The 13,224-nt window shown below is 40.1% G+C and overlaps 1 protein-coding gene across 1 annotated transcript; it reads right to left on the reverse strand.

Moving 5' to 3' along the window:
- Nucleotides 1-507: 507 nt before the first annotated feature.
- snw1 (SNW domain containing 1) lies at nucleotides 508-8,139 on the reverse strand. Its single transcript, XM_074685889.1, has 14 exons — nucleotides 8,045-8,139; nucleotides 7,408-7,561; nucleotides 7,053-7,214; nucleotides 6,097-6,192; nucleotides 5,739-5,845; nucleotides 5,407-5,511; nucleotides 4,794-4,863; nucleotides 4,612-4,677; nucleotides 4,321-4,437; nucleotides 4,093-4,234; nucleotides 3,384-3,489; nucleotides 2,553-2,670; nucleotides 2,114-2,277; nucleotides 508-1,114 (listed from the first exon to the last, which is right to left on the reverse strand). Exons 1-14 carry the CDS (start codon nucleotides 8,056-8,058, stop codon nucleotides 922-924), a joined length of 1,614 nt encoding a protein of 537 aa, XP_074541990.1. The 5' UTR covers nucleotides 8,059-8,139; the 3' UTR covers nucleotides 508-921.
- Nucleotides 8,140-13,224: the final 5,085 nt, after the last annotated feature.

The following is a 13,224-nucleotide window of genomic DNA, read 5'->3' on the forward strand; positions in this document are numbered from 1 at the left end:
AAATGTCAGAACACACTTTGAAATAGATGGCTGCTGTAGATACATTTTGGGCATTTAATCATCTTTGTAAATGGGATGCATTACTCGCATGTGATTAAAAAGAGGGAAATCTAATATGGGGAAACTATAATAATTAGACAGCTAATGGACTTTACACTCTGCTGCTGCGCTGGAAAAGTTTACAATGAGGAGCTGAAAACTTGACTGAAAAAACTCACAGGAGGACACTTCACTCAAATAAACAGCCAGGCTACTGATTACACACTATATGAAATTTATTCCACTGGTCTTAATGTACAAGAATTATAAAGCTGGTCTGCCTTACATCATACAGGTAAGTTTATACTGCTGTACATATTTAGCCATCACATACAGTCTGTAACTGCGCTCACAAATACACCAGGGACTTAAATAAAACACAGCTGACAGTGTGAGGGACGAATAAGGGAAAGAGTATGAACAGTTCCTGCTGGGTTTGCTCTGTATGTATGTTAAAAAGAAGAATAAAAGATACAATAACTCAACTCTATGGGTTTCAAAGGTCAAAACATCAAATATCAGGGTTCACATGTAATATGGCGTCTGTAGCAATGTACAATCAGCGTTTTCTAGATGCAGAGGCTGACCCCACACATACCATATCTATCAGTTTATCTCCACTTGTGTTGTGGTTTCCCCTTGTGTCACTTTTAACATGACACTGAAAGATGTTCAAATGACGAAGAGCAAACGATAAATGTAAAAAATGAGAGAATGTGAGTATCTTTTAGAATCTCTCACCTTCTCAAATATAAACAAAACAAAAATCTGATGATTCCTGACTGAGTTTGGTAAACTCAAATTAACCAGAAGAAGACGCAGAATGCTTCTTTTTCTCCTAACATGCTAGCAGCTGCTCGACATGACCTCTGAGGGTTGCTCTCACTCCTTCCTGCGTTTCTTGTCGTGGTAGTCGTCCTTCGAGCGGCTGCTGGTGGAAGGCCTCTTGGAGCCTCCGTGCTGTTTGGCTTCCTTCAAGAACTTATCCAGACCGAAGGGATCCTCCTCAAACTGCACTGGACCTTCTCGCCTCTGTCCGTGGTCAGCTCCTGAGAATTCTTTGTCTGGAACAAATCTGATGGGAAAAGAAAACAGAGTTAAGCAAACTCACAGTTAAGGCTGGGTTATGCTTTCTGCATGAATATGATGCATGGAGAGAAGATGAACGTGTGTGGCCTTTTCTACTTTTTAATGCTCCGCATGGCATCTGTTCCTAAACTGCAGGGGACAGTATATGTCTATCACAGTACTAAGCTAGAGTAGAAGAAGCTGTTTACAATATTGTTTTGCCACTTCTTCTCTGATGAGTGCGGCTAAAATTTCACGCCAGGAGTTGTTCATCACACGGATATTATGGCGATTCCTGTGTTATGATTTATAAATGCCAATATTTGTTGTAATTCAGACACTAGAAGCTCCTGTGCCTCCATGCGCCTTCATGTGTAAGTTAGAAACTTTTGGAGGTGTGTGATGCAGAAATTTCCCGCTTGAAAACAATTGCATGAGGGGGCGATGCTGCTATAATGACGTCATTCATCCGCATGAAGCTGCACGGACCTCAGGATCTGTCAAGCATATCAAACTGTGCTTTCTATAAAAGTCAATTTTACTCTAATTTTAACATTTAGGTTTTTATCAAAGCAGCAAAGAAGTGGATTTCTTCTTGTTCAACAAATCTTACAGGGAAAAATACAGAGCTACGATCAGGCTCTCCATGAAACATCTGTTCGTCTGTCTTATGAAGTTTGTGCAAGTCAAAGACTGTCTTTCATTGTTTGGCACAGCGGTGTAGCACCCTGAAGCCAGACAACATTCCTGGAGGACAATGACAAGCTGGTGACTAAACATATGGGACAGGCCATGCTCCACTAGTGGAGTGTGGCACTGCAGCCCCAAGGACAAGAGCTCCTGCTGGGGCGTCATGTGCACACTTACCTCATGATTTAACATAACGCCCCAATGACCTCAGAGTTATTCATGCTCCTGATATTTGTTTGTGATTATGATAAGAAGGTTAAAACTTTAGCTGCTCTGTTAGCAGTGTGATTTACTTTGCCCCTGAAAGGATCTGTACCTGTTGTTCTGCATGAGTGTGTCAAAGTCATCTGCGTAGGCGTCCTTGTCAATGTTCTTGCTGGGTCTGTAGATGTTTGAGGCCATGTCTCTGCCACCGCGGAACGGCTGATCGTACACATTATATGTGTCGTCTTCTCCACCAGCAAAACCACTGTCCATACCCTGGAAAAAGACAAACAGAGAGGGACTCATAGTTTCAAAACAACATGAAAACACAAGAAGTTAACAGCTCTATCCGTTCTGGGGAGTTTCTGCATTAAAACACTTTCTATACTCTTTTGTACCCAAAAGCCCCTCAGGTGTAATCAGACTGGAACAGATGCTTGAAGAACCTTAAGTCCATAAGTAATTAGGAAATGCAGATGATTCCTTATGTTGTACAGTGAAGTAATCTGTCTTTCACACTTCAAGATTTTTTTTCAATGATTTATTCAAACCTTGCTCTGGTTGAAGAGTCTCTGGTCGTATTGTGCCTCACTGGCAGACCGGGGATTGGGCATACCCAGAGCGATGAGCTCACTGATGTCCCTGTCCTGATCTCTCTGCAGCTTCGACCTGAAACAGAGAACAAAGGCTGACTTTAATAAAGATTCACAGTTTTGACAAAGACAAGCAGGCATAAAGCAGCAGCATTAGAAAACACTCTGTGTCTATGAGGGAATGGAAACGTCACTGTTGTATTTGGTCATACACTGCAGCATTTTGCCTTCAAATCTCTGTTTCTGCCCGTAGGTCAAACTGAAGGTAACATCTTCCATCTAAAAAGTACAACAGATTTGCCGATAAGGCTTTAGTTTATAATGAAGTGTGTGTATAACTTTGTTTATTAAGTTCTTGGTGACTTTAACATCTTGACTGTCCTTCAGCAAACAACAGCTCAAAGTGAAGTGAAAGGTAATTTTAAGATAACAAGGTTTGTGCTTTCTGACAGCTGGAATTGTGATTGTAATGAGCTCTCCTCTGAATTTCAATTCCTACACTCCTCCAGGGACCCACAGCTCTATCAAATGACAACCTGACGGAGCACACACAGCTCACACACACAGGTCTCACACACACACGGTGATTAATCGTCTCTCATGCGTGGTACGTGGATCACTGTGGACATGAACTACTGTATGAGCACTCTGCTGGTTCCTGCTGGGTTTGTTCTGTATTACTGCTGGTGCCATGAATGATTCAGCAGTGTGTGAGTGTGTGTGCATATATACGGGGCTACGAGGGTGGGTGAGTTCACATGTGGTGTGTTTAAAGTGCGTGTCCAGCACCTCTTATCAGGAGCAGCTCTGGAAATGTTCCTGTCGTGCTGTCTCTCTTTCCTTCTGTCATGGCGGATCTCGTCACGCTCTCTGGCCTCGGTGTCCTCACCACCTGCTGCTTGAGACAGAGAGAGATGGACAAGCAGAAAGGGGGAAAAATACACAAAAAGATAAATTTAGAAATAAGTACGACCACATGTAGAGGGAGACAGATGATGGGACATGTTGCAGTTGATGTGCAGAGGTGAAAAGAAACATGCAGATAAAAGGGGAACAGATGGGGGGAGAAATGAGAAGACAGAGGTGAGCAAAGCGGATGTTAGGTGATGTTAGGGGTAATGAAAAAAACAGATGGTAAAGGCATGGTAGAAATGTGAGGCAGGTGTTAGAGACACAGTAGGAGAGGAGATTAAGTCAAAAGAAACTCATCTGACAGATGTTGGCGTTCAAAATAGAACTGAATGTTGAGATTCTAATTTGTTTTTTTTTGTCATGTATTTAAATTATTACTCAAGAAGTTTTTACAAAAACAGGTCGAACAACACTCTGCTGGTCCTGTGAGCTGGCAGAGTGAGAAACGCTTTCATCACTTCTGTCAGCCATGCTCCAGATTTAGAAGTGGCGACATTACTGAGAACAAGTCTGCCATGTGTGTGGAAGAGACAGGATGAAGAAACAGAATAAATAACTCTTCTTTTTGGTCGTCTTCATCACTCACCTTTGTCCCCATGACTTTTGATCCCCGCCCTGCGGTCTCGAGCCATCTGAGCCAGCTCCCTCAGTTTCTCCTCTTTCTTCTCCTTCTCTTTCTGAGCCATCTTCTTCTCCACCTGGGCTCTCATCTCCACTGCCTCTCTAGCCTATGGAAACATTTACATATGCTTAGTATAAGTGAGTAAACAAACTATTCGATGTCACATTTCACTCAGGATTAGTGGTGCGGTACCTTTCTATCAGCGATGTAGAGTGCCTCAGCCAGCTTTGCAAAGTTTTCATTGATGTGAACGGTTTGAAGCCCTCTGCCATCAGCAGCCAGACGTTTGTCAAGAGGAATGGTGTAACCCTGAGGTACATCAAGCACATCAAAAGAAACATGGTAAGAAAAAATAGGTAGTAGGGCAAAAAAACTAGAATCATCATAACAAAAGCTGGTGTGAGTAACATTTGTGCCTAACTAACAAAAATGCAGATGACTTTATAACCCACACAGTTTGTTTGACATCTGGTGTCACATTACCTTTGCGTTTTTCCAGTTAGAGATGCACGGAGGGATCTTCCACTCCTGCTGTTCTTTGACAGTCATCTACAATAAAAGGAGAAACTGTCAGGCAGAGTTTCTTTTGAACTTTTTTAAATGTTTGTTTATTTTCACTTCAACATAAAAGACTCAAGTAGAAAAAACACGGACACCAACTTTACCTTTCTGCTTGGGGAATGCATAACTGGAGCTGGAGGAGAAGGAGGTCCCCGAGGAATCTTCTTATTGATTCTGAAAAATGCAATGAGTTTAAATTCATTAATTTTTTTAGGCAATGAGAAGGGAGAATATAGGATTGAACCATAAGTAGTTAACATCTTGGTCAAAAATCCCCCCGTTTTCAAAGCAAACTGTCGAAACATGGTTCAACAATGTATATATATATGTAATGAAAGAAAAATGCAATTGTTAGGGGAAACTTTTGCAGGGAGGCTTACTCTAAAGGAACATCTTACTGAGTAGTTATGAACTATAGCCATGCGAATGGGTCTTTAATCTTTTGCTGCTTCTTTTGCTTCTCTGTGCTTAATTCTCATTACCTTTGACCATTTTTTTATTCAAAAGCAGAAGTTTCTGAAATTAAATCCTAACTTTGGATGCCATAAAAACTGCCAATAAAAGAAATGAAGGAAATAAGAGAAGGAAAAAGCCCAAAGAAAACTTACTGGTCCAAACAGCACCAATTAGTGGAAGAAAAACAGATACACAGAAACCTGTTCAAACATAACCCATCCATAATCTAAATCTAAATATCACACACTGATGTTTACTTACTTAAAACGTGGCGGCTCCATTGGATCCTTTTGCATTTCCACCATGCGAATCACCCTCTGTTTGGCCCCTGAGTTGAATGCCACTCCCTGCTGAGACGGGGTATATCTTGAGGGAGAGAAAAAGAGGAATAATCGTGTTATGATTCAAGAAAAGTCTACCTCACTCCACAAACACAAATTAAGGTAAATAGATGACGGCTCACATTATCTGCAGTTTAACTGAAGTTCTTCATGACATAACAGGGAGTATTTCTGATTATCATACATGAAACCAATTTTTTCAACTAACACAAATTCAGTAATGGGACACAATAGAATTTACGTTTGACATACCTGATATACTGTGCTGGTGCTTGTTTGTCTGCAGCTCTCACGGGCATAGCAGCAGCAATCTTTTGAGAAACTTGTTTGTCCAGGGCAGCCCTGGTCTTCTCTGTCAGCTAAGAAAAACACAAACAAAATATTTTATAAAAAATTGATAAAATTGTTTTAAAAATTCCAAATAATCAAGCTGCTGTGCTTATGCATATTGATATTATCTTTCTGATCACTTCTCATTGACTGACACTTTTTTTAATTTAAGTTTCGGGGAAAAAAAGAAGAGTACAGTATACAAGTAAAAACTTCAACATAAATGACTAATACTAATGACTGGTTCTTCCTACAGGTGCTTACTAAACGATTGGCTTACCTCTCTTACAGTCTCCTCATCTGGTTTCTGAAGCTCTGGTGTGTCTTCGTTCAAAACTTCCTTTGGTAGAAGGTCTGTGTACTTACTAAAGATCACCTGCAAGAAAAAAGACAGAAAAATGTTCAGAAATTCTTTCATTAAGGTTTCTTGCAAGGGTCTGATATGAGAACATTATTCATGATTGACTGTGATGCATATACTTATAACAACAAATATCATTAAAAATTATCATTTTTTAATTCAAAATATTGTGAGCATCTAAAGAGACAAAAACTACCATGGCATTTTGAAGGTGCTGACCTTTTTTGGCTTTGGCCTTAACAACATATAGATGGGCAGCCACAGTAATATTTTATGGAAACAGAATAACAGTTTGTTGAATCCACAGACGGTATAATGCATGAACAAGGTCCCCCTGACGTCAACTGTCCGTTGCTGAAATGAATTTTTGAAGCAAATCAGCTGTTGCAGCCATATTAGAAGTGGGATGTGCTTTGAGTCTCCACAATAACAGCTACAGGCCGCCTGTCAGTCAGGTGAGCTGTGCCTCTGATCAGGCGAGCTTGATCAGCTTGCCTTCTAAAGTGCAGAGTTAGAAAAAGTATTGTGTGTGCTGATAGTGATATTAAGGATTCAGATGGGAGAAGTTTTTTGTACCAGGCTGTAAACAGGTTTATTTCTGGTGTGAAAAATATGTTTTTAGGCTTGGTATGTATGTGATCCTGCCTCAAGCGGACACTGGAAAAACAGCAGATTTTAGCACATCAGCATTGTCTCAAATTTTGGTTGGTTGAATTTTAATGGAACTCTGCTCAAAGTGCATTTGACCTCACCAACCATCTCCAGACAGCTGTTAATCAGTTGTGTAATCTGATTTCCAGTAAATATTTCACACTAATACACCAAAACATTCCAAAAGTGAGCACAACTGCTGCAGTAGCTGTATTCTTGTGTACCTTATCTTTGCTCTGTCCTTGTCTTGCTATGGCGTCATATTTGATTTTTCCCTCTGCATCCACTTGCACTGCTAGAGCATTTGATGTCTTTTTCTTCCTGCCCATTTCCAGAGGAAACTGGGCCACATGGATCTCTGGGAAAGCTCCTCCATCTCCGAAGTCCTGCAGAAACAGATTGTAATGAAATAAGAGCACTGACGTGTTTGTGCTCAAAACTACTCAATGGCAGCAACACTTGTGAATCTATCACACCACCATCAACGGATGACAAGATCGTCCAACGACTACTGTTCAATTAGATGACTGCCTACATTTATTGCATTATGCCAGACACGTTAAATACTAGGTGATTTACCTCAAGAGAGCGGGGCACCCAGCCTTTTCTGTGTCCATAAGGAGGAGGCTCTCTGCGGGACGAAACCAGGGCGGTGGAGTAGGACTTTTGAGCACGAAGCTTCTCCTCTGCCTCCAGCTGGTCCTGGGACAGCTGGGTCGGCGCTGGTAAAAAACTGGGGAAAATGGGGAAAAACTGGTTAACAAACACAAATACTATGAGTAACAGCCAACTGGCTAACGCTAGCCGAAAGCGCCTCCGTGTTGCGCTGACTCAAATAAACAGACGTGTTTTGAAGAGTAAATCCACCACTTATTCAACCGGGAAGTAATATCTAGATTTACTTCACTTAACACTGTGGGACATAACTAAGACGGCGCTTGTAAACAGTAAAATAACTCTTGTTTGGTCACTACGGCGGCATGTTGCTAAGTTAGCTTGCTAATGCCCAACACTCAACTTACGACTAACAGCTCAAGCTAGTTAGCATTAGCTTATACCAGTAGCCACGATTACAACAGGAGAGCAATAACAGAAATGCATTCAACGTTAGTTTAAAACTTTAAATATGATCTGTTCATACTGTATCACGATGTAAATGTGAAATAAACTCTATTTTGTGTATTAACAGCATATTAGGCCTTATCGTGGTACTCACCTCGCTAGAGACATTTTCTCCTTTCTTCCTTAGCAAGAAACTGAGCATGCGCAGTGCTGCTAAAGGATATAGTGGATTTAGGGGCTGTATGGGCTGTATGGAGGAACTGAGCATTTCCATCAGTGTTGCTAATCCATTCTAACAAGCTAGACCATGTTTGTCAAAAAGGTTTAATAATTTCTTCATATGTACATAGTTGATCACTTGATATTATATACTTGACAATATAGTTTAAGTGGCGAGTTTACATCAAAATGCAGGTCAATAAAACGTTTTCCAGTGAGAAACAAGTAAATAGAGTAGTAAGATAGGTCATTGTGCAAAGTTTAGCATTACACTGTTATTTACAAACTTTAGAGTAAACTTTTAACCCTTAAGGAGGGGTGTACCTCTTCAACTACAGACTTCAGATTAAATTTGTCAAATGGAGACAAGAAACAAGGAGAGTGATTTTGATTTTATTAAGGCAACCGCTAAACTACAATCAAGTATAGGGCTGCGACAAACTGTCAGTTTTGTCTTGATTTTGGAGCCCTCTGTGGACAAAGTCATTGCTTCCTTTGACTACTTTCTACCTTCCTTTAACCATCTACTGAAAGAAATAACTCATTGGTTATAACATTTAAAAAACAACCTGAATTAAAAGATAGAAAGAACTGTGGATTTTAACTGGAATGTGCATGGTGCATGGATAAAAACACTTTTTCAATTCAACCATGATTTCATTCAGGTGGCACTTAAATGCTAGCTTTCAGTGTTATTTTGGGATGAATTATGAAATCCAAAGGTGTCATCAAAGGGTGTCCAGAATCTGGAGACATCTTTGTGCAGTTAGCAGAAGGTTCTATTTGAGAGACATTTTAAATGGAAATTTTGCACATGTAAATGGTTCTTTGTTTTTTTTTTTTTTTTTTTTTTTTTATCTCAGCCTATTCTTTGCAGCCTTCAGTGGGAGACACACATGGGTCATTGTTTCTTGATATGTTAAGCTTACAATGCAGGAGCTTATGGAGTGTCATCTGACAGTAATAAAGCATTAAAGGAGCAAGGGAAAATTAAGCCTTCTGGTTTTACCGACATTGAGCATTTGTATTTATATCATGTTTCTATGCACATTACAAACCATAGCTAATGCCAAATTACTGGTAAACTTCAGTGAATTACAGACCAAACCAAGTTGATTTAATATAAAGAAAAATATGTACAAACATAGAACATCTGGTGAATTATTTAAAACACTACATTTATTATTGAACACCAACATACATACAGTAAACATGCACTTGGGAAAATCCCAGTTAGATTTTTTTGTCTTATTGCTTTAAAGGTCCCATATTATGCAAAGACCCCTTTATTAAGTCTTTTAGTGAAATTTATGGACTGCTTTTCCAACTTTGGACAGTACAACAGAGGGCTAGCGAATAGACTGGTCCTGAATCCAGGCGCATTACCAACCATTCACCAACGGACTTTGGACCCTGGAAATGTGAGTATTTCAAATACTGAGTGCTGTGGAGCAGATGTAAGAGCTTTTCCTCAGTGTCCCCCCTGTCTCTGTGTTAGCTTCAGGATGCTAACTTTAGCTGCGGTTAGCCTGTTGTTTTAGCCTGTAATGTTATGGTATGGTACAGCACATTGGAAAGAATCCGCAAGAAGTCTATCTTTTCCGGACGCCGGAGAGGGTCTGCGTCAAGCTGAATGAAATATGACGAGCTATACAGGAAATGAATTGCCAGGTGGCATGACGATCTGTTGTTTTTTAAAATAAAATCAGTGAACAAACTAATGTAACTTGACTCTTCTTTGACAGCACAGTCACGCTAGTTGTAATTGTAAACATTGCATCACACCTGGTGACACGAAGTCGCATTTTGAGAACAAGGGACGACGAGAGACTCATCCTTGAAGTGGAAAGTCATCCCATTTTATATGACACATCCCATACTATTATAAGAATAATTCAAGAAAAGAAAAAAGTAACGTTATTAAAAATCATAAACATTAGAGGTATAAAGCTCCCGCGAAAGTCCAGACAAGAACGTGAACCCACGTGAGCTCCTCCTTTCGCGAGTGCCCTTTCTGTACCCGGCACCGGAGCCAGCCGCTGCCATTATCTGGAGCTGATGTGAGTGGCAGCATGCGCAAAATCCGCACCGTATCTGGACTGCAACCGTACTGGAGCCAATGTGAGCAAGGCGTTACTTGAATTTATGCACCATATTAAATGACTGCATCTATCTAGCACTTTCTTTGGTTTCCTCACTTTTTAAAGTTTAGATCATATTATAATACACTCATTACCACACCGGAACTGCTGTGTAAAGCACTTATCAGTATAAACTAATCCCATTCACACACTGCTACAGCCAAGAGGGGCAGTTCAGGGTGAAGTGTCTTGCTAAAGGACACTTGGGCATACTGACAGGGGGTCCTAGGATGAAACCCCCAACCTTCCTATTGAAAAACAGCTGGCTCTATCATTGAGGCGCTGCTGTTTCCCGTCCAGCCAAAGCAGACTTTCCCCTTTCAGTGCTGCAAAAATCCTCAGATCCTCACTACACCAGAGAACCCAGCTACTTTGAGCCCCATCTCTCAGCAGATATAAGTTTAAAGGGAGTCTGTGAATTAACCATGGCCTTGCCTTTTCTCAAGGTTATGAATAAGGCTATACCTTTGTAATGCTAGCATTGCTGTTTTGTCACAGTGAACTGATTCCACCTGGTTACCACACAGAACAATGAAGCAGCAAAAGCAGCAGAAGCAGGAAGGGCAGTCAACATTGCAAAATGGAAATATAACAACCCTGAAGCTGTTTCTGTCCTAGATGCCAGTGAGGCATATATGAAGATGACTTCACAGAGGGAGAATTCAAAAGGCTTGATTTGTTTTGGTATCATACAGGAGATTTATGTAAAGTCACCTTCATAGACCCTGCAGTTATGATGAATGTGATGAATATGGTGACTCAGAGTCTCCTGTCAAGATGATCAGCAACAGAAGTGACATAAGTTGGTCTTTCTTTCTTTCTTTCTTTCTTTCTTTCTTTCTTTCTTTCTTTCTTTCTTTCTTTCTTTCTTTCTTTCTTTCTCTATCACCTCTGCCTCTCCCCTCTGTTCCCTTCCCATTTTCCTCCCTTCCTCCTGCTCTCTGTTTCTTGGAGGAGGAGGAGGAGGCAGTCTGTCAGTCGCTCAGCAGAGATGTAGTGTATTAATGTGACACAGGGTAAAAGGACACGTCAGAGGAGATCAATCACAGAGCTGTGGCATGGGACACGAAAGCTTTTAATAAACCCAATCATCAGGGTGCTTCTCTTTGTGACCGTGCCTGGCATTTGGCATTGAGGAGCTTTATACTGCTCTGTCCGCCTGTTCCCAAACCTGCTGCAGGATGACTGATGAAGTGGGCATCCTTTCACCACTCAGCTAAAATCTCCCTCCAGGGAGTTTGAAAGCAAAGCTTGATTAATATCTCGAGTAAGGAAGGGAAACATTTTTGAAAAAGATGGTCATGCCATATTTATAAAAGAGAAGGCTTTATTGATAAATTGATTACATTCCAGTGGAACACAGTGCTTTTGCCTGATTTTTGACAAGCTGGTAGCATATGGGAGACTTATAGAGACATAAGGTGTGTCATATCCCATCAAATGCATAGTATGGTATCATATAATATCATATATTGTCTTCCCTCAATGCGTGTTTTCATTCCACATTATATTGTCTCGTTTTGGTCTTGTGTGATTGCCTCATATCTTACAGTATTGCCCTGTAGGGCCTCAAACTTGTTATCATCTTATATGAACTTGTATCATTATGTCCCTCAGTTGTCTTACCTGACATTGTCTTGGTTGATCATATTGTACCTCTTTGTATCATGTCCTATAATCTCATATATTTTTATCTCATCTTTTTTCATGCTGTATCCTGTAGTCTCATCTGGTATATTATGGTATGGGACCGTATCAAACCATGTTATTACTAACCCATACCAAACCATGGTATGGGAGATGTTCATCATCTCAGGGTCAAAATGACAACAGGCAAACGTTTTTTCTTGGTGTGAATCTGTGGCGTCCATGTGCTTGTGGGAGAAGGCCTTGGGCTGTGCTTTGTGGTCCATGTTAATACATGCCACATCACAAAGTCACTGCATGGCTTAGAGGGATCAGGGTGAAAGATTAAGCAGAAGACACAAGATCAGCAGATACCTTTCTTTATTTAATTGTATTCAACCCTCCGACTTAATTGCACATAGGGCGCCCTTTATTGCATCATGAGATCAGTGAGTTAAGTTACGAAAAAGGAAAAAAGGGCACAGAGATTCTGGTTGCATCTTTGAAATTTAACCAATGCTATTAAAATGTCATTACTTAAGCTATAAGCACACCATGTGTTGTTTAATAAAAAGCAATCAGCCAAGCAAAGTGTACAGGAAGTCAGTATGAGCTCTGGCAAAATACATAAATAAATAAAATATTAAAGAGAATAAGCTAAATTTAACTAGATTTTCAATGAATACTATCAAAAAACACAATTTGTTTCGCTTTTGCTATAGAAATATGTTATAGAGATATGTACAAGTGAGGTAATATCTCCTTATGCTAACCTAGCTAATGCTAATACTGACATAAATTACATGAAATTGATGTACACACAAATGGCAAACTCATTTCAAAGGAAACAATATACTGGCTACAATAATGTTGTTGTTTTTATTCTTGCCGACAGAAACTGCAAAGCTGCTGAAGAGAAATTGTTGCTCTAACCAACCTTCCAACGGTATTTTGTCCCATTTTCTCTCATCTGTTGAGGAAATAGTTACCACTGCTGTGATATGACACTGTAGCCTTGAGCAAAATTTATCTTAACATCCAAATCACATGCAGTGGAATCTGTAATCTGCCCCACTTTTCCAGAGCGTATTGCTTTCTCCTTTTGATTCCATATAAGATTAAGTGACCACAATAAAGTAAAATAAAGGAAAAGAAAAATCTCTTTTCATTGAATCAGTTAGACTACAGATAATAGTAAGGGATTTGTTTCGCACCTTTTAAGAGGTAAAGGAAATAAGGAACCCAATTTTGAACGTTTTGGCAAATCCCTCAGAATTCATAATAATAGTATAGTTCCTTAGTGCATCATTTCTCTGAGTCTCAGTTGCAATTCCCGGACAAGCTAGGG

The sequence above is a fragment of the Halichoeres trimaculatus genome, unplaced genomic scaffold (assembly GCF_033239565.1).
Source record: "Halichoeres trimaculatus isolate MK-OKI-2021-1 unplaced genomic scaffold, fHalTri1.1 fHalTri1_scaffold_13, whole genome shotgun sequence".
Lineage (NCBI taxonomy): Eukaryota > Metazoa > Chordata > Actinopteri > Labriformes > Labridae > Halichoeres > Halichoeres trimaculatus.